Source organism: Vanrija pseudolonga, chromosome 1 (assembly GCF_020906515.1).
Source record: "Vanrija pseudolonga chromosome 1, complete sequence".
Taxonomy (NCBI): Eukaryota; Fungi; Basidiomycota; class Tremellomycetes; order Trichosporonales; family Trichosporonaceae; genus Vanrija; species Vanrija pseudolonga.
In genome coordinates this window covers 721,538-738,667 of record NC_085849.1, presented here as the reverse complement: position 1 = coordinate 738,667, position 17,130 = coordinate 721,538, and the positions used below count along the sequence as shown (strand labels likewise).

Here is a 17,130-nt window from a genome sequence, read left to right as displayed (position 1 = left end):
AGCTGCCACACCCACCCCGACTCCCCTACCCCACATCCAAGCCGTGCTCTTCAACAACGTGCATCCTATCCTTCTGATACAGTATGCGCGCCCGCGGCGCCGGCCGGCCCGCGTTGAGGCGGCAAAGAGTGTGTGACCGGGCGGTAGTTTTAGTGTGTGTGTGGTGAAATGAGAGGAAATGCGAGAAACCGAGGAACGAGACGCGGGAGACGAGGCCCCACTACTACTGCCCCTTAGTTGCCGCGCTGCGAGTAGGCAGTCTCCTTGCCGGTCTTGACCTCGTCCTTGACCGAGATACCGACCATGGCCTCGCCGAGGTTCTCCGAGATCTCGGCAAGAACCTGGGGGTTGTTGTAGTGGGTGACGGCCTGGACGATGGCGCGGGCACGCTTGGCGGGGTCGCCCGAGAGGACTGGGCGTGTGTCAGACAAACAAGAAGATAGCGAGTGGTTCGGCACTTACAGATACCCGAGCCGACGAAGACACCGTCGCAGCCGAGCTGCATCATGAGAGCAGCGTCAGCGGGGGTGGCGACACCACCGGCGGCGAACGAGACGACGGGGAGACGCTTGAGGCGGGCAGTCTCCTTGAGGAGGTGGTAGGGAGCCTGGATCTCCTTGGCGAAGGCGTAGAGCTCGTCGTCCGACATGGCGGCGGCGCGGCGGATGTCGGCCATGACGGCGCGCTGGTGCTTGACGGCCTCGACGACGTCGCCGGTGCCGGCCTCACCCTTGGTGCGGATCATACTGGGGGGTGTTAGCAGGTGCGGGAGAGAGGACAGCCAGAGGTGCTATCAAGCTGCCACTCCACACCTCGACTCACGCAGCACCCTCGGAGATACGGCGGAGAGCCTCGCCGAGGTTCTTGCAGCCACAGACGAAGGGGACCTTGAAGGCGTGCTTGCCGATGTGGTGCTGGTCGTCGGCCATGGTGAGGACCTCGGACTCCTGCGGGGGATGTCAGTTGGCCGTCCCAGGCGTGTGGCGGCGGAGGTCCGAGCTGCTGCGGCTTGCATGCCGCTGCGCTCTCCCCTCACTCACGTCAATGTAGTCGACGCCGACGGCCTGGAGGATCTGGGCCTCGACAGTGTGGCCGATACGGCACTTGGCCATGACGGGGATCGAGACGGCGTTGATGATCTCCTTGATCATGCCGGGGTCGGACTTGGGGGGTCAGCAGAGTTCAGCGTTCGGGACGACTGCGGGGTTCGGGAGGGCCGCTAGGGCGGAGCGGAGCCACCGGGCAGTCACCGGTGTCGCCGTCGCCGGCGCCACGCATTCGGTCGGTCACTGCTCGGTCTCTGCCCGCCTTGCCCCTCCGTCCCTCTGACCGACTCATCACTCCTTACTCACCATGCGGGCGACACCACCGTCGCGACGGATGTTGGCGGGGATACGCTCTGCGCAAAGTCAGCACTGGCCACTACATGCCAAGCGTGGCGCGCGCACGGGCTGCGAGCATGCGGGGGTGATTTCCAACGATGCCGCCGGGTGCCAGTGGCATCGCATCGCATCGCAGCGAAGCGCACCGCACTCGGCGTGACCATCGGATCCCGTCGGCTCGCCTGCTACTACCGCTGCCGCCGCTGCTGCTACTCACCAAGAGCCATGACGGCGCAGGCGCCGGCCTCCTCGGCAATCTTGGCCTGCTCGACGTTCATGACGTCCATGATGACACCGCCCTTGAGCATCGAGGCGAGGCCCGACTTGACGCCAAAGTTGGGCGTGCCGGCCGCGGCGGTGCCAGCGGAGCGGGCGGGGAACGAGGGGGTCGAAGCGCCGTTAGCGGCAGCGGGGGCGCCGACGATGGTAGGCTCGGAGGACATTGTGGGGCTAGTGGTGGTGATGGAGAGGGTGAGAGAAGGTGGAGTTTGGTGCGACGATGTGTGCAGCCGAGGAAGCGGTTGGAAGGGTTGGAAAAGTCAAGAGGCCACGAGTAGCCGAGGGGTGTGGGTTATAAGGCAGCAGCTGCTGGCCAGGGTGGGGTGGGGTACGGAGCAAGGTGGATGGAATCAGGCAGAGCCCTGGCTGGCTGGCTGGCAGCTGGACACTTGGTGGTGGTATGACTCGGGCCGGAAAAATCCAGCGACGCAGGCAGGTAGGAACCCACGCCGCGACGTAATCCCTCTCCCATCGCCCTCGTCGTCGCCGTCGTCGTCGCCCTGCTCGCTCCTATGCATACTCGTGCAGCAGCTATGACCGCTGCGTTCTCGTTCTCTATCGACTCGTCGTTGCTACCAAAGTCGGGGGAGCAAGACACGGTGCTGCCAGGCTTGCCGTCGCGCGGCGATAAAAGACGACTAATGCCGTTTTCCAATCCACCCGTCCGTCCAGGAGCCACGAGATCTTGCAAAAGTGCTTGGCGCAGTGGAGGCGACTGCCAGGCAACCCAGGCGACCCCGCACCGCAAACAGGTGCTCGCTGCAGGCCCCATTCGTCAGATGCGAGGACAAGCACATGGCCTCAGGGGTCATGCATGAGGGGCAGCAGCAGCCAGTATGAGAGCCAGGACGCGAACAAGACCCCGACAGCAGCGTCGTTCCGGCAACGCGGCGCGGCCACAGCGCGCACGCTGCGCCGTGTCGACTCGACACGCGCGCGCTTAGCCAGCCTATTAAGTAAATCGCAATCACTCTTCGAAATATCCAGAGTCCGTGTTTCCAACCTCGCGAGCAGCTCTTCCCAAACCAAACCAAACAAACGCACGGTGCGTGCATGCATGCGTGCTCGCTCGCTCGCTCGCCGCTGCCCCCGGGGGCTCGCAGATAGCCGATGACTCGGCCGTGTCCTTCCGTCTCGCCGCTGCCATCGGCGGGAGCTTGCCGACTACCGAGTGGTGCAGACTTCGGACTCTGACGACAGGCGCAAGCGACGCTGTTTTCGGTCAACCGGCGTGCTGCGCCCGGTATGGTATCTCTGGCACGCACATGATACTGCCGCGCTTGTACCTGCAATTACCACTGTCTGGGTCGCACTTTGTCCATCGAAGCCAAGGCCAAGCAAGCGAGGGAGCGCCGAGAACTCACTCACGTGCGGAGACGCCGAGTCAGACGACCCCGGTTGCCGTCGCTTACATGTTGCGTCGGGTTGCTTGCGTCGGGGCTGCTGGACGATATTATCAAGCAGGTTGGGTGTAAGCAGGGCGGTGTGCGCAGTGCCGCGCCGTCTGCCTCGGCGTCGGCGTCGCCTTCGCGGCTCCTTGCTTCACTCTGAGTCTCGCGGTCGCTCCTCGGCTGTGAAGCCGCCTTACCCAAACGTCCCCCCCCCTCCACCCCCTGTGCCCGCTGATAACCATCTCCCCTCCACCAAACCCACCACCACCCACCTTGTCGACGGGACCAAAATGTTTGGCGCCTCAACCTCGACGCCGGAAGTGTGCCCCGCACGACCGAGTGAAGTTCTGCCAACCTCCACTTGAGCCTGATCCATCTCGACTTGCACCCCCACCCACGCACAAATGGCAAAGGGACGACTCCGCGCCTCGCTCGCAGGACACCAGGCGAACACGGCCTACGCGGCCAAGCAGGCCAAGGCGGCCGCGGCAGCCAAGGTCAAGGCGGCTGCGTCCAAGATCGCCCTCCCCGAGCGCAAGGCACTCAAGAAGCAGCGCCAGCTGCGCGAGCAGCGCGAGCGTGCCGGCGAGAGCGGCGAAGCAACAATACCCTTCGCGCGGGACGACACGGTGCTCCTCCTCGGCGAGGCCAACTTCTCGTTTGCGCACGCGCTCGTCGTCGGCCGCGGGCACCCCGCCCACCTCGTCTGCGCGACCGCCTTCGACTCGGAGGAGGAGACATACGAGAAGTACCCGGACGCCGCGGCGCACGTCGCCGCGCTCCGGAAGGCCGGATCCCGTGTCGCGTTCAACGTCGACGCCGGTGCGCTCGACCGCGCGCACAAGGTCGTCGGCAAGGGCCGGAGGTGGTCGCGCGTCGTCTTCAACTTCCCCCACGCGGGCTCGGGCATCACCGACCAGGACCGCAACGTGCGGGATAACCAGGTGCTCCTGCTGCGCGCGCTCGCGAGCGTGTGGCCCCTGTTGACTGAGGGGCCCTCGTCGTTCCCCATGCCGGTCAAGAAGGGGAAGAAGAAGGTCGTCGTCCAGCTGCGCGGCAAGAACAACCGCCCGCCGCGAGTGCGTGCGCCCAGCCCGCCGTCGGATGACGAGGGCGAGCTGCCCGACATTGAGGGCGACGACGAGGACAAGGCGACGCCCGTCGCCGCGAGCTTTACCCCGCCCCTCCGCCAGGGCTCGTTCCTCGTCACGCTGCTCAACCAGGAGCCGTACACGCGCTGGGAGCTCCAGCGCCTGGCCACCAAGCCCCCGCCTGCGCAGACCGACAGCCGCAAGCCGCAGCCCCGCTACCGCCTCCTCCGCTCGTTCGAGTTCGTGCCCTCCGCCTGGCCGGGGTACGCGCACCGCCGGACAATCGGCTGGCGCGAGGGCCTTAGCAAGGCCAACAACGAGGAGATTGTTGGGCGCGTTGGCAAGGCCAGGACGTGGGAGTTTGCGTGCTGGGACGGGCCCGAGGAGGAGTAGGGGGTGTGGGGGGAGCACACATTAGACATGTACATCGACTATGCTACAGTAAACCTGGCGGGCGAGAGCAGTGTCTCTCGGTAATTATAAGGCCGCGATCGCTGCCGGGCTCCTCAGGCAAGAGAATCTGGTCTGCGGGTCTGCGGGTCAGCGAAGCACCACAAGCTTATGCGCACTACCAAACCCCGCGCGGATCACCGAGCGCATCGTAGGCGGCAGCATAGGCGGAACTACCGATGCTCGACCGCGCCGTGTCAGGCGGCGGAGGGGGAGGCGGCGGCCGTCGGTAGTCCGCCGCTGGCGCTGGCCGCCACCCAGGCCCGCGAACCACCTCGGTGTCGCGCGGCGCAGGTGGCGGCGGGGGCGGCGTCGGCGCGCTGGTGCTGCTGAAGAGGTAGGTCACGCCGCCGAACGAGTGGGCGCGGGACGGGGCGGCGAACGGGGTCTGTGGGGGTGGCATCGTCGTGTGTGTGTGGGTGGAAGAAAGTGGAGCAGACACAGATCTCGTGGCTGTGCTTGCTGGAATGTATAGTCGCGCGGGTCACACCAGCGCCAATGTCCTTATCTAACCCTCGGCCTTGACGCCGCTACGCAGCCCAAAGCACCGTGCGCGTTGATGACGCCAAGCACCACCGCAGCGCAACCCGCCACTCCTCGGCTCAGGTCGCGTGGCAACCTCCACCGGAGCTCTCCGCACCCACCGGCAGGCCTCACCCCCAGAACCGCAAGAAGCGGGCTCAGCCCGACACCAACCTCACAACCACACCACACACCACCATGGGCGACAGCAGCGACCGCGGACGGAGGCTCGCGCACCAGCAGCAGGCGGTGGGTGGGGGCGTGGGCTCGCTGACAAGGGCAGTATGAGCTGCAGTTGAAGGGCGGGTTGGAGGTGAGTGAGCCGCGAGCCGCGAGCAAGCGCAGCGAGCGGCCGGCGGGGCCTCCGCTGTGCTTCTGCCCGCGCCGACCGCACTGGCGCGGTGCTCCCCACGCCGCACTCGCTGACGCTAGTGTGTGCAGGGCGCCGCCCGCTGGACCGTAGTCGGCACACTGGTCATCGGCGCCGCGCACCACTTTTCCCCCGGGTTCAGGAAGCAGACGTGGGCGCTGAAAGCGTTCTTGCTGAGCAGCTTTACTATCTTTGGATTGGTCGTTGGGGCTGGTGAGTGGTCGCGAGCGCAGCGAGCGAGCGGGGGCGGTGAAGCTGGGAGGTGAGGCTGGGCGGGGTGCGATGCCGTCGGCGGCGGCGGCGGCGGCCGCCGCCGCTGCTCGTCGCTTGCAGCCCAAGCTCCCTGCGTCCCGCCCCGCTGCGCTCGGCGTCGGCGTCACGCCCACCCACGCACACACCTCGCACCTCGCTGACGCTCGGTGCTCGGTGCTCGGTGCAGACGACTACCTCCTCAAATACGAACAAGACCAGCGCATGGTCGAGAACGCCATCCGGCGAGAAGCGCGCAACGCGCTCGCGCTAAAGGGCATCATCGCGACCGAGGGCGAGATCCGCAAGTGGCGCAAGGCGAAGGAGGAGGCCGAGCGGCACGCCAACCTCGTCGCTGCGCTCGACGCCGCCGACGCATGCGAGGACACGGAGGCGAGCTTTGTCGCCAAGCTCACCGACGCGCGATACCATTCCACCGCGACGGCTGCCGCGCTCGCGGACGCAGAGGCACAGGGCATCGCGGCTGCTGTTGAGCGCGCGCTGGCCAGCAAGGAGGAGAAGTAGGCGCACCTGCACGATGTAGCATGGCACTTGGCTGTACGGAACTGATGTTGCTACACTGATGTCTACTAATGCTGCGCCCGGCCGCCGCCGCGGCGCCGCGCGGCACGCTCCTGCCGCTGACGGTCCTTGAGCTCCTTGGCCTGCAGGCGCTTGCGGATCGCGCGCTGGCTGCGCTCGTCGGCCGAGTCTTCCTCGTCGTCGGACCCCTCCCACTCGCCGTCGTCCTGAGTGCGGCTTTCGCCGCTCTGATGTTGAGTCAGTGGGCCCAACGACGGCGCACGTACGCTCGGCGGCTCGCGGTTCGCGAGGTCCCAGTCCTCGTGTGATTTCGGGTCTTCTGCCCACGAGGCCACGGGCCAGTCCCTGGCCTCGGCGCCAAGCTTGACTCTGAGCTCGGCGAGCCCGTGCCGCGCGGCGTCACGCGCCTCGGCCTCGCGCCCCCATACGGCGTGCGTGTAGAACAGCGCGTCGTACGCGTCGTTCAGGAAGGTGAACTGGCGCTTCTCTTTGAGCACGCGGATCGTGCGCTCCGTCTCGGCGACGTTGTTGGCCACATAGTCCTGGCTCGACAGCTGCTCCCACCGTCTCAGCCGCTCCCGCGCGTGGGTGTACACCGCGTCCAGCTCCTTGATCTGTTCTGGGCTGAGCGAGCACACGTCGCACCGGCAGTCGAAGAGGAGCCGCTGCTTGATGAGCGCGCGCCGCTCGGCGTGCGGGAGTAAGGTCTCTTGCCGCAGGACGCAAAGATACGACGCCGTGATCTCCTCGCCCTCCTGGATGGTGGCGAGAGCGTAGAGAACTGACGTCAGCCGACTGCCACTGCCCCGCCCCGCACTCACTGAGGTCTTTCCGCCCTTCAACCCATTGGTATTCCGCATTCGGCGCACAGGAATGGTTGGTGCGGCAAATGGTTTTGAACATGCCGGCCCGGTGCTCCGCCTCGTCGTCGCTCGCCTCGCCCATCAGGAGCTTGTCGCGCTCATCAGTTGCGGTGCACGGCAGCGAGTTGGTGTCAAAGATGTCCTGGAACACGAGGAGCTCCTCGCCTTCCTTCGCGACGGCCGAGAAGGACAGGAACTCGATCTTGTCGTCGTCGGGGAGCGCGTTGAATGCCGCCCTCACGGCGTCGTCGTTTATCGGGTACCTGATCTGGATGAACGGGCGCTCTGAGACGATCACGGTGCCCCGCTTGATCTTGCGAGTGGCGCGTAGGCCGTGGCCTCGGCAAGGTAAGCGAGGCGGTAAGTCGTCGGGGTCGGGGGGTATGACGGGGGCGTCCTCGTCGTTGGCCATGCTCGGCGGGGACGGTGGTGCTGGGCCGACGTGTGATCCCTCGCCGAAGGAAGGAAGGTCGGAGGAAGGCAGCGTGGCGGGGGAAGACGACGGCGACGCCGTCGGCCGCGGGGTGGGGTATGGGGCTGGCGCGGGGGCTGCAGCGGGCGTCGGGGCAGGTTGTGGTGGTGGTTTCATGCCAGCGCGCGGCGCGCCAGTCCAGAAGAGCTCGTAGGGAGGGTGCTTGGGTGCCGGTATCGGTGCCGGCGTCGGGGTTGGGCCTGAGCCTGTCCAGCGGCGCTTGGCAGGCGGCGGTTGTGTAGTGTCGCGGGGCGGCGATTTCCGCCCGGTGCACTCGATCTCGGCGGCGCCGCCGGTGAGCTCGAAGTAGCTGCCCTCGTCGGAGCCGGGGCCGGGAGAGGAAGCGGGTGAGTCTGGGTCGCGGCGGCGGACGCGCTTGAGTGCCATGTTGTTTGTTTGAGTTGCGTGAGAGAGAGAAAGTGAAAGTCAGACGAGGAAGGAAGGCGGGGAAATCAAGGCGAGAAGGAAGGCGGGCGCGTGAAATGGCACAACATGACGCGCACGGTCAACAATGCGCCCCCTCACCACCTAGGCGTGGCGTCCTTTGTGACTCACCCACCTTGTTCTTTGTGCATCACGCGAGACAAAGCATGTGCGGGGGTGCGGTGCTCGGGGGTTGATTGTGCGTGCATTGCATGCTGGACCGCGACGCGTCGAGGTCAGACGTACAATGGTGCGTCGCTGGGCTGACGATACCGGCGTACAACAAGCCAGCCCGACCGGCGCGGCACGCGTGCTCTCCCCCACGTCATGCCTGCCTGCCGCCTACAGCGGGTTTCCCCGCCGATCAGTGTCCGCCCGTGCGTTGCGCCCCTCCGCCGGCGTGGTAAACTTATGACATGCATTCGGCATGCGGCAGCCAACTTCGTGGCGCCGCCACACTCCCGCCGCTTCACTTCGGCGCGGACTTGCACACCCCGTAGCTAGCCCAGCACGTCACGTCCTTGACGAACTGCGCGACAAAGTGCTTTCTCGCGGCGCGCCAGCCGCGCACGGCCGCGAGCGCGGCAAGCGCATTCTTCGCCGCCTCCTCGGCGTGCGCGTCCTCGCGCCACGCAGCGTGCACGTAGTACTCGAGCATGCGCAGCTCGGCGGCGACGGGCCACAGCGCCTCGGCACGCATGGCCGCGATGGCGGCCTTTGCGTGGCTCACCGAGGTCAAGTGCCCCGACACCCACGGGTCCATGTACTTCCCCGCGGCTAGCACACGGGCGATGACGGCACGCTGCAGGTCCGAGTCCTTGGACGACGTGACGCCGCACGCAGCGCACGCGCACTCGAAGCCGAAGCCCAGCTGGATACGCTCGCGCCGCTCCGCGCGCGAGGCACAGAGCGCCTCGGGCGGGAGGTAGCTCGCGGTGATCTCCTCGCCCTTCCTGATCTTGCGGTACGCGACGACGACTGGGGGCAAGAGTGCGTTAGCGCAAGCGGCTCATATTGTGCCAACGCATGCGACCCACGTAAAGTCTTCTTCACGCTGCACCAGTACCACCCCGCGTTCGGCGTACACGAGTGGTTGATGCGCGACGCAGCCTTGAAGATGCCGTAGGGGGGGTTATCGCCGTCCTCGCTCGCGCACGGGATGCCGTTCGTGTCGAGCAGGCACTCGATCGCCGCGCGCGGCTCGCCGTCGCCGGCCCCGACGCACAGGTTGAGCAGCTCGAGCCAGTTCTCCGACGGCGCGAAGCGGAGCTGCGCGCGCACGTCGCCTGGCGTCGCGCCGCGGCGCGTCATGAGCAGCGGGTCCTCGGAGAGGATGGTGTCGGTCGCGTAGAGCGTCGCGGTGGCGTACATCCCCAGGCCGGTCTTGCTGGGCTTGATGACCCAGGCAGGCGTAGCCTGCGGCGGCGCGCTGGGCGGGTCAGAGCCGAGAACAAGGATAAGCGACCCACCTCACTGGCTCGGCTTCCTTGGTCGCCTCGGCGTTGTGACGCGCAATAGCGTGCTGCGTGAGCGGCCACACGCGGCGCTCGGGCGGCGTGGTGAGCTCGTCCGAGTCGGCGGGGCGCTTGTGCGCGTTGGGCCGGGGAGGCTCGGCGCGGAGACGCTTCGCCACAGGTGCTTGCTTGGTGTGGTGCTGGGTTGAGAGCATGTGCAGCCCCGGCGCGTACGTCGCCGCCATGTCCGAGGAAGGCGGCGGCGACGGCGACGAAGCGAGGTGCCAGCGCCTAGGGCCGCGCTCGCCGTTCTTGCCCACTATGATCCTTGCGCCGTGGAACGACGGCAGGGGGATCTGGGGAGCGAGCTGGGAGGGCGTAGGCTTGCGCTCGAGGCCGAGCTCGTCGTTGGTCATTTCGTTGAGTGATGAGGAGGAAAGGAAGAGGAAGAGGATGAGTGCGTGGTGTGGTGAGTGTAGGTTGAGTGACTGGGTGAGTACGGTGCGCGGCGCGGCTGGAACCAAACATGCACCCCCCCCACCCCCCGCACCCCCACACCGCACGCCACCCCGCCCCCACGCCACTCTAACAGTATACACACAACAAGTCTAGTCTCTAGCAAATCTATTGAGCACGAGCGGGCCTCTTGTCCAGTGCTCGTTGCCGGCGATAAAGTCGCCGCGCACGACCTTGCCCCTGCCTACCGTGTATCGGCGCTCGTCGTCCTCGGTGCGGACGTACACTCCTTCCACGCGGCCGTCGGTGAACGCACTCGTGCGCTGTACGAGCTCGAGCACCTCGGCGCGGGTCACCCGCGTCGTCTCAGCAATGAGGGGGACCTGAGGGATATCAGAGCCGGCGAGGACGCGGGTCAAGGCGCCTCGCGAGAGAAAGCGCGCCTCGAGACGGTCGTACAGGTCGAACGCGATGAACGCGCCGGGCAGAGCAGAGTACGCGATCGAGTGGCGCGCAACCGCCCACTCGCCATACAGGATGAACCGCTCTGGAAACTGCGCGTCGGCACCGAGGATACGGCGCAGCGCATCCTCGTGTGCTGCGACCCAGCTGTCGAGCGGCTTGAACTGCGCATGGTCGGCCGACGAGACCCAGTGGCTGCGGTTCTGGGTTCGAATCACGCCGTTGAAGTCGAGGCTGATGCCCATGTTTGCGCCGTCAATCTTCTCCTCGATCGTCAGGTTGCCGGTGAGCTCCTCAAAGTCGCCCAGCACAACGTCGTCGGCCGTGCTCGCGCCCAGGTTGAGCAGGTGCGGCGTGCGAGGAAACTTGAGCAGCGGGGGGTCGGGTGTAATATGCTGCACTGCTTGGCGGGCGGCGGGGAAGCTGGCAATGGTGAGGATGGAGTACCAGCCCTCGTCGAGCGTCGGTGCCTCCATCTCCCTGTCCATCTGGGCAAGCGCGTTCCCGCCGCGCCCTGCGCGCAGTGTCGGGTGGTCGAGCCGAGCATCGAGCCGCTGCTTGCACAGCGCGGCCGGATAGTCAAAGTACACCGCCACGCAAGGCCTCCCTGACAGGAGGCTGAGCCAGGCCCTCCGGTCCACGCGGGACGGGTTACACCTGTCGAGGATGACCAGAGTGTCGGGCGGTAGGTTGCCCGCCCGCGACAGCTGCGTCTCGCAGAAGGCCCTCGAGCCCGCCTCGTCCTGCGAGATGACGACCGTCTCCTTGGGCCCGCGCCGCTTGGCCAGCGCAGCAGCGAGCCACGACTTGCCTGACCCCGGCCGGCCGATGAGGAAAAGCGCAGTGATGGGTGCGCGAGCGTCGCCCTCGACGCCGAGCAGGGTGACTGGTTCCACGAGCGGCGCGGCGCTCGCGTGCACCACTTTCCACCGGTGTGAGATCCAGCTGGCGACAAACGCCTCCTGCTGCGCCGTCTCGAGGGAGCGGGGCCTAGCGCGCCGGAGGAGCGCGATGGCCGTGCCGGCGTCCAGCCGCGGTGTCGAGCTCACGCCGACCTCCTCCCCGCCCTCCTCGTCCCCCGTGCCGAGCATGGCAATGAGGCACGCCAGCACGGTGCCGGCGCGCCCGACGCCGCCGCCACAGTGCACGAGCCACACGCCGCCAGCGACGACCATGCCCCAGATGGCGTCCATCTCGGCGATTGTCGGCGGATGGTAGTTGGGCACAGGGACGAAGACGTGCTCGAGCACGAAGCGGAACCACTGCTCGTCGAGCGGCGTCTCCTCCGTGAGGGTGAGGACGTGCGTGAAGCCCATTGTGGCGAGCGCGTCGACGTCGGCTGCGCGGCGCGGGGTCGACATGCCCGCTACACGCCCGGGGTACAGCCACGAGAAGAAGCGCGGGAGCTCGTACCCCGCCGCGGAGATCTGGCGCTCGCGCGACGCCGTGCCATGCATCCAGAGGACGTGGGCGAGCTCGGCGTCCAGCGCCGCCGGCCACGGCTGGAGGAGGTGGGTGGCAAGGCCTGGAGGCAGCGTGTCGCGCTCGGTGGCGGTGACCACCGCGCCGTACGACACGCTGTCGCGCAGCTTGGCGATCTGGGTGGCGGCGCGGCCCAGCAGTGCGGGGTTGAGCGCCGCCACACACGCGTACGACAGCGCAGATACCTTCGGGTCGGGGCTTGCCTCGGCTAGCCGCGCATAGCCCTTGTACGAGTCTGGGAAGTCTGCAACCATGCGCTCTGCGATCTGCGCGCGCTGGGTGGTCAGCTGGGCCACTGCCACAAGCATCCACTCACGAAGGAAGCGTCATCGCACGCGAGCGAGGCGTGGTCGAGCGCCGTCTCGCCTAGGCTCGCGAGCTGCTCGAGCACCACATCGGCGCCATGCGCGCTGGCCAGCGCACCCACGCCCTTCGGGACGCCGTGGTCGTCCTCTGCGCTCAAGGTGATGTGGTACTCCTTCTTCGGGAGCCCGTGGGCTGCGCGCCACGCGTCCCCATGTGCCCAGACGACCGTGAGGAAGCGCGCTCGCCGGCGTTCCTGCGCGGGATAGAGCACGTAGACGTTGGATACGGCGGGGTGTGGTGGCGGGGGGTGCGTCGGCTGCGTCGGGACGCCGCCACCAGCGACCGGGATGCGGTGTCGCTTGCGTTCGGCGGCGGTGACGAGCGTAACGTGCTGTTGTTGTTCGGGAAGAAGAAGGCTGCTTGGTCCCGTGCCTGGCTGGTGCGATCCCCGACCATCAGCCGCATTCGCGCGCTCACATGCCGAGAGGAGACTGGGCCCGAGGAGCGCGAGACAGCCCTTGTACTCGGCCACGCTGAGCCCCTGGGGGGCTAGCTGCATGGTGTTGTCACTGCTGCGTCGGGGAGGGGAGGGGTGTTGTTATTAGGCGTATGTGATGGGTGCATGGGATGGGCTTTAAAGAACGGGGTGGGGGTGGGTGCCGTGCGGGGTTGATTGTGCGAAATGACCGGTTCGGTTGGTTCGGTTCCGAGGTGACGACTCATTGTGGGAGTGGCAGCCGTGGGTGGCATCGAGGGATGTTAAGTGTGATCGAGTAGAGCAGCAGCAGCGAGCACACCGGATCCAGCCTATGCATCATCCACTCGCTTGTTCAGTGATCTGCGAGTCATTGTGCATCTGTCGTGTCGCGCCAGAAGTGTGGGGTATGGAAGGTAGCCTGTGGCGGGTGGCGCAGTCTCACATTCCCCGCAAGGGACATGGGATTCAGACTATATGCTGCATGCTGATGCTGCTGCTGCTGTTGACACGAAACTACGATGCTATGAGATTACGAGGGGACCCCACACCATATGGGCTAGTTGCTGTCGTCGAGCGCTGCGCCATAGAGCTCCCACGAGCGCGGATCGCGAGCCCATACCTCGAACACATGAGTCGGCGGCACGGCGTCGCGTCCGCGCACGCGGCGGAGGGCACCCGCGGCGCTCTGCGCGGCGACCTCGGCTTCGCCGTCGTGGCCCCACGCGGCGTGGATGAAGAATGCGCCCTCACACAGCCGGGGCAGCACCTCGGCCAGCCCCTCCTCCTCGGCAGCAGCGGCGGCCTGCATGATCTGCTCGAGGACGCGCTCGCCGCCCGCCGCGAGCTCGAGGAGGGGCCGCTCGTCGAGCATCTTGAGGCAGTGGCGGACCTCCTCCCGGCGAAAGTCGGACACGAGCGAGGGGTTGGCGCACGCGCCGCACGCGCACGCATGCCCCTGCTCCCAGGTGATGGCCGCCTGGCGCTCCGTCGTGCGCCGGCACAGCGTGGCTGGGCTCCAGCGGGACGCGGTGATGGCTTCCCCTTGCGCGATGTGGCGGTGTGCCACGAGCACTGCGAGTAAGCCAAGCCACTGCGGGACCAACTCACGGATATCGCCACAGTAGTCGCAGTATGTGAACCCCGCGTTCGGCGCACAGCTGTGCTCGGCGTAGCTGCCGACCCCGAGCGCCGCGTACCCGTCGCCCGCAGGCACAGAGTTGGCAGCAAACACGCCCTCGATGGCGGTGCGCGCCGCGAACGTGGGGGCAGAGAGGAGCGCATACAGCTTGTCCGGTGCGAGCTCGCCGAGCCGGCCGGCGAGCTCGTCAGGCGCAGCGTCGTCAGCGACCATGAGCGGCGGCTCGGACATGACCACGTCGCCTGGGCCGAAGGCCGCCCCCGCCACCAGGCTGCGCGGGGCGGAGCGGATCGCGACCCGCGCCGTGCCTGTGCGGTGGGTGCACTCGCGCCCCAAGGACGAGGTGAGCGATGGCGCGGGGGAAGGTGAGCGGGGGATGGGGGAGGGGGCGGGGGCGCGGCGCTCGGGTGGCGGCGTGCGCGGGTTGGCTAGGTGCAGGACGGCCTCGGCGGCGTCGAGGCTGGCGTTAGCGGGGGGACGAGGGGGAGAACATACTCTGCTGCGTCGATCTCTTCCTCGACAGGGCGCTGAGCCTTGGCCACCTCGCGCGTCTCCGCCGCCTCGCTTGCCTCCGGCGCCAGCGCTACCTCGGCCCGCACGCTCGCGCCTTCCTCCGACTCAAAGTCCTGCATGGAGGAAGCGGACGACGCCGAGGGGTGGGGAGAACCGTCAGGGGGAAGGTGGGACGACGACGGAGGTTTCACCGGTGCCTCCGCAGGGGCTGACATCGGCTCAGGCGGGGGCGGGGTGAGCGGCGACGCGGGGATAACCTTGGGCTTGCGCAACCTCGGCGCGGCGCGCGGCTTGGCCTCTGCCGCCGCCGCTGCTGCCTTCTCGGTCGGCTTGCGCTGGCGTGCGGGCTTGCCCTCTGCCTTGCCCTCCGCCTTCTCCGCCTTCTTCGCCCTCGGCGCCCTCGGCTTGCTCGTCTCAGCGCGCTTACGGGGGGTCATTGTGTTTGGAGAGTGGGTTGTGAGAGTGGTAGGGTTCGCGCTGGACTCAAGAAGAAAGGGCTTGAGTCAAGATGTGTAACGAGTGAGAGTGAGTGAGAAGATGGGGAGAGGTGAGTTGCTCGCGATGAATGTCAGTTGGAGGGGGAGGGGTCGCAGAGGGGGAAGAGGGGAGAAACGGGGACAGTACCGAGGAAGGAAGGCAGGTGGGGAAAAGAGAAAGGCAAGACACGCCGATGCCATCTATGCATTGTGATGATGGTGTTGTACAATGAGTGGTGATGAAGATGGTACAGTTCTACTCCAAGCACCTCGTGGTAGCGATCAGCCCGCTCCCGAGGCATTGGTCGTCCTTCCACACGCCCGCAATCTGTCCCGGCGCGACGCCGACCACAGTATCGTCGAACGTGATATGCACACTGGGGAAGGGTCAGTACGCACCGTACCACAAACACTCACCGCCCGTCAACGAGTTCGACCTGCGCCTTGACGGCCGACATGCGATGGCGGACCTGCACCATTGCGTCGAGGACACCGCCATCCTCCAGCTCTGGCGGAGGAGCGCCTGCAATCCAGTTGAACTCGCCACATGCGAGCTCCTTGCACTGCAGCGCAGGGTGATCACTGAACGACGTTAGCCACAACCACAACCACGCCACGTGACTCACCCTCCGTGCACAAGCAAGATGTCGTTGCCACTCTCGCCGACCCCCTTCTGCGCCACATACCAGCGTCCGTCCATACCCCCGACCCGCGCCCGCTGCCCTATCGTGTAGTAGTGGCTGCCTCGGTGGACCCCAAATCGCTTCCCTGCCGTGTCGACGAGGTAGCCGGTGCTCGACGGCGGCGAAGTGTATTGCGCTAGTGGCCGCCACGTTAGTCCGAGTTGAGTTGTGCCAAGAACTTGTCCTGCAGCAGCAGCCACACTTACACACAAAGTCGCCGAAATGGCCACGCTCGCCAATGAAGCACACTCCCATGCTCTCCTCCCGGTCGGCTGTGGGAAGCGCAAAGTGTGCGGCGAGGTCTCTGACGCTTGGCTTTGGAATGCCCGCTAGAGGAAACACAGCCTGTGCCCAGTCAGCATACATAGCCGAAGCAGCCTGTGTGTGTGTGCTGGCCGCACCTTGGCTAGCTGGTCGCGCGGGACCTGACTGAGGTAGTATGTTTGGTCCTTGTTGCTGTCGATTGCGCGGTGCAGTGTGGCGTCGCCCGCAGGGGAGCGCACGACACGGGCATAGTGGCCTGTTAGTGTCAGCTGTTGCCTTCTATGCGGGCAATGGCTGTCACACTGAGACGGCGCCACTTACCAGTCGCAAGATAGTGCCCTGGCTGAATGTGCTGCATCAAGGCACCAAACTTGATCTCCCTGCAACACAAGCGACCAGCAGGCATCAGCGTCTTTGCATTCTAGTAGGCGTAGGAGCACGACTCTGGGCCAGCGACTCCCTCCCTTCACAGCACACCACGCCACTCACCGGTTGCATGCGACGTCAGGATTTGGCGTCTGCCCTGCCTCCCAGACAGCGACGGCCGGCTCGAACACTCTGCTCCAGTATTCTTTGGACAGATCTAGTAGGCTAATATCCTGTTCGGGTATGCCGACGTGCGCACATACACGCTTGACGTCTGCCCAGTCACGCTCCCATGCGCAGGGCGACAGGTTGGGCACGCGCGAGGACGACCCTGCATCCCGAGAAGAGTATGATAGCGTGGTATCATGTGTGTCGCCTCTGTCGTCGGCGGCGGCTTCTTCAGAGAGCAGAGGGTCCCAGTTGCGCATGAACAGCACCGTCAGTTTCAGGGGCTGAGAGACTAACGTCAGAAGAGGCGCATGCAGATGGTGTGTGGCAGAGGATGACGTACGAGGTTTGCCAAGAGACGTAGAGTGAGGGACGAGTCCACTCCACCAGACATGGCGACTACAACTGTTGCCGTGAGCCATTTGCGTCTTGTGTTCTAGCTCACCATTGTCGCCTTCCTTGAGATACAAGTCATCGAGGGTGGGCAGCTTGATGTCTTGCAGGCCGTCTGCGGCGGTGACTGTGGCGGCAGAGGAGGCGGTGGAGGTTGACAGTTGCCGTGAGCGGTCGTGTCGTAGTGGTGGTGGTGGTGGTCGACGACGAGATGGGAAAGCCAGGGTGTAGTGTCTCGGCCACTGCGCCGTCGCTTGGTGTGCCACCTGTCGTTGCTGTCTGCATGCAGCCAGGGCAGCTAGTCTTAGACTCGAGGGTATAGGTGTGAGAGTGGCCATGGTCTCTCTCTCTCTCTGCAGCTGCCGTGGGCTGGCGACGAGACACAATAGGCAATGTAAACTAGCTACTCTCTGTTGTTGCAGCAGCAACGCAGCTTGTTCGGCCAGGGAAGGCAGA

At 66.1% G+C, this 17,130-nt stretch overlaps 8 protein-coding genes across 9 annotated transcripts; 2 read left to right on the top strand and 6 right to left on the bottom strand.

The window, feature by feature from the left end:
* Positions 1 to 44: 44 nt before the first annotated feature.
* Positions 45 to 2,026, bottom strand: PDX1_0 (putative pyridoxal 5'-phosphate synthase subunit PDX1). The gene is made up of 6 exons (XM_062766736.1): positions 1,600 to 2,026; positions 1,353 to 1,399; positions 1,041 to 1,163; positions 823 to 947; positions 463 to 746; positions 45 to 412 (listed from the first exon to the last, which is right to left on the bottom strand). Exons 1-6 carry the CDS (start codon positions 1,823 to 1,825, stop codon positions 234 to 236), a joined length of 984 nt encoding a protein of 327 aa, XP_062622720.1. The 5' UTR covers positions 1,826 to 2,026; the 3' UTR covers positions 45 to 233.
* Positions 2,027 to 3,456: 1,430 nt separating this feature from the next.
* On the top strand, positions 3,457 to 4,536 carry bmt5 (25S rRNA (uridine-N(3))-methyltransferase; the record flags this gene model as incomplete). Its single annotated transcript, XM_062766735.1, has 1 exon — positions 3,457 to 4,536. One exon carries the CDS (start codon positions 3,457 to 3,459, stop codon positions 4,534 to 4,536), a length of 1,080 nt encoding a protein of 359 aa, XP_062622719.1.
* Positions 4,537 to 5,144: 608 nt separating this feature from the next.
* Positions 5,145 to 6,290, top strand: LOC62_01G000309 (uncharacterized protein). The gene is made up of 4 exons (XM_062766734.1): positions 5,145 to 5,364; positions 5,399 to 5,428; positions 5,548 to 5,698; positions 5,925 to 6,290. The coding sequence occupies exons 1-4, from the start codon at positions 5,314 to 5,316 to the stop codon at positions 6,257 to 6,259; spliced, it is 567 nt and encodes a 188-aa protein (XP_062622718.1). The 5' UTR covers positions 5,145 to 5,313; the 3' UTR covers positions 6,260 to 6,290.
* Positions 6,291 to 6,324: 34 nt separating this feature from the next.
* set5_0 (SET domain-containing protein 5) lies at positions 6,325 to 7,999 on the bottom strand (the record flags this gene model as incomplete). Its single annotated transcript, XM_062766733.1, has 2 exons — positions 6,325 to 7,058; positions 7,099 to 7,999. The coding sequence occupies 2 exons, from the start codon at positions 7,997 to 7,999 to the stop codon at positions 6,325 to 6,327; spliced, it is 1,635 nt and encodes a 544-aa protein (XP_062622717.1).
* A 505-nt stretch (positions 8,000 to 8,504) lies between these two features.
* set5_1 (SET domain-containing protein 5) lies at positions 8,505 to 9,905 on the bottom strand (the record flags this gene model as incomplete). The annotated part of the gene is made up of 3 exons (XM_062766732.1): positions 8,505 to 9,013; positions 9,073 to 9,464; positions 9,505 to 9,905. The coding sequence occupies 3 exons, from the start codon at positions 9,903 to 9,905 to the stop codon at positions 8,505 to 8,507; spliced, it is 1,302 nt and encodes a 433-aa protein (XP_062622716.1).
* A 192-nt stretch (positions 9,906 to 10,097) lies between these two features.
* On the bottom strand, positions 10,098 to 12,754 carry DUSP23 (Dual specificity protein phosphatase 23; the record flags this gene model as incomplete). Its single annotated transcript, XM_062766731.1, has 2 exons — positions 10,098 to 12,164; positions 12,206 to 12,754. 2 exons carry the CDS (start codon positions 12,752 to 12,754, stop codon positions 10,098 to 10,100), a joined length of 2,616 nt encoding a protein of 871 aa, XP_062622715.1.
* Positions 12,755 to 13,229: 475 nt separating this feature from the next.
* Positions 13,230 to 14,761, bottom strand: LOC62_01G000305 (uncharacterized protein; the record flags this gene model as incomplete). Its single annotated transcript, XM_062766730.1, has 2 exons — positions 13,230 to 14,271; positions 14,307 to 14,761. The coding sequence occupies 2 exons, from the start codon at positions 14,759 to 14,761 to the stop codon at positions 13,230 to 13,232; spliced, it is 1,497 nt and encodes a 498-aa protein (XP_062622714.1).
* Positions 14,762 to 15,023: 262 nt separating this feature from the next.
* Positions 15,024 to 17,054, bottom strand: mnmA_1 (tRNA-specific 2-thiouridylase MnmA). 2 transcript variants are annotated; one of them, XM_062766728.1, is made up of 9 exons: positions 16,727 to 17,054; positions 16,625 to 16,686; positions 16,237 to 16,565; positions 16,051 to 16,127; positions 15,885 to 16,003; positions 15,690 to 15,828; positions 15,427 to 15,619; positions 15,218 to 15,382; positions 15,024 to 15,177 (listed from the first exon to the last, which is right to left on the bottom strand). In XM_062766728.1, exons 1-9 carry the CDS (start codon positions 17,010 to 17,012, stop codon positions 15,057 to 15,059), a joined length of 1,491 nt encoding a protein of 496 aa, XP_062622712.1. In that variant the 5' UTR covers positions 17,013 to 17,054; the 3' UTR covers positions 15,024 to 15,056. The 2 variants fall into 2 exon arrangements, with proteins under 2 accessions (XP_062622712.1, XP_062622713.1); XM_062766729.1 differs by having other exon boundaries at positions 16,069 to 16,127.
* Positions 17,055 to 17,130: the final 76 nt, after the last annotated feature.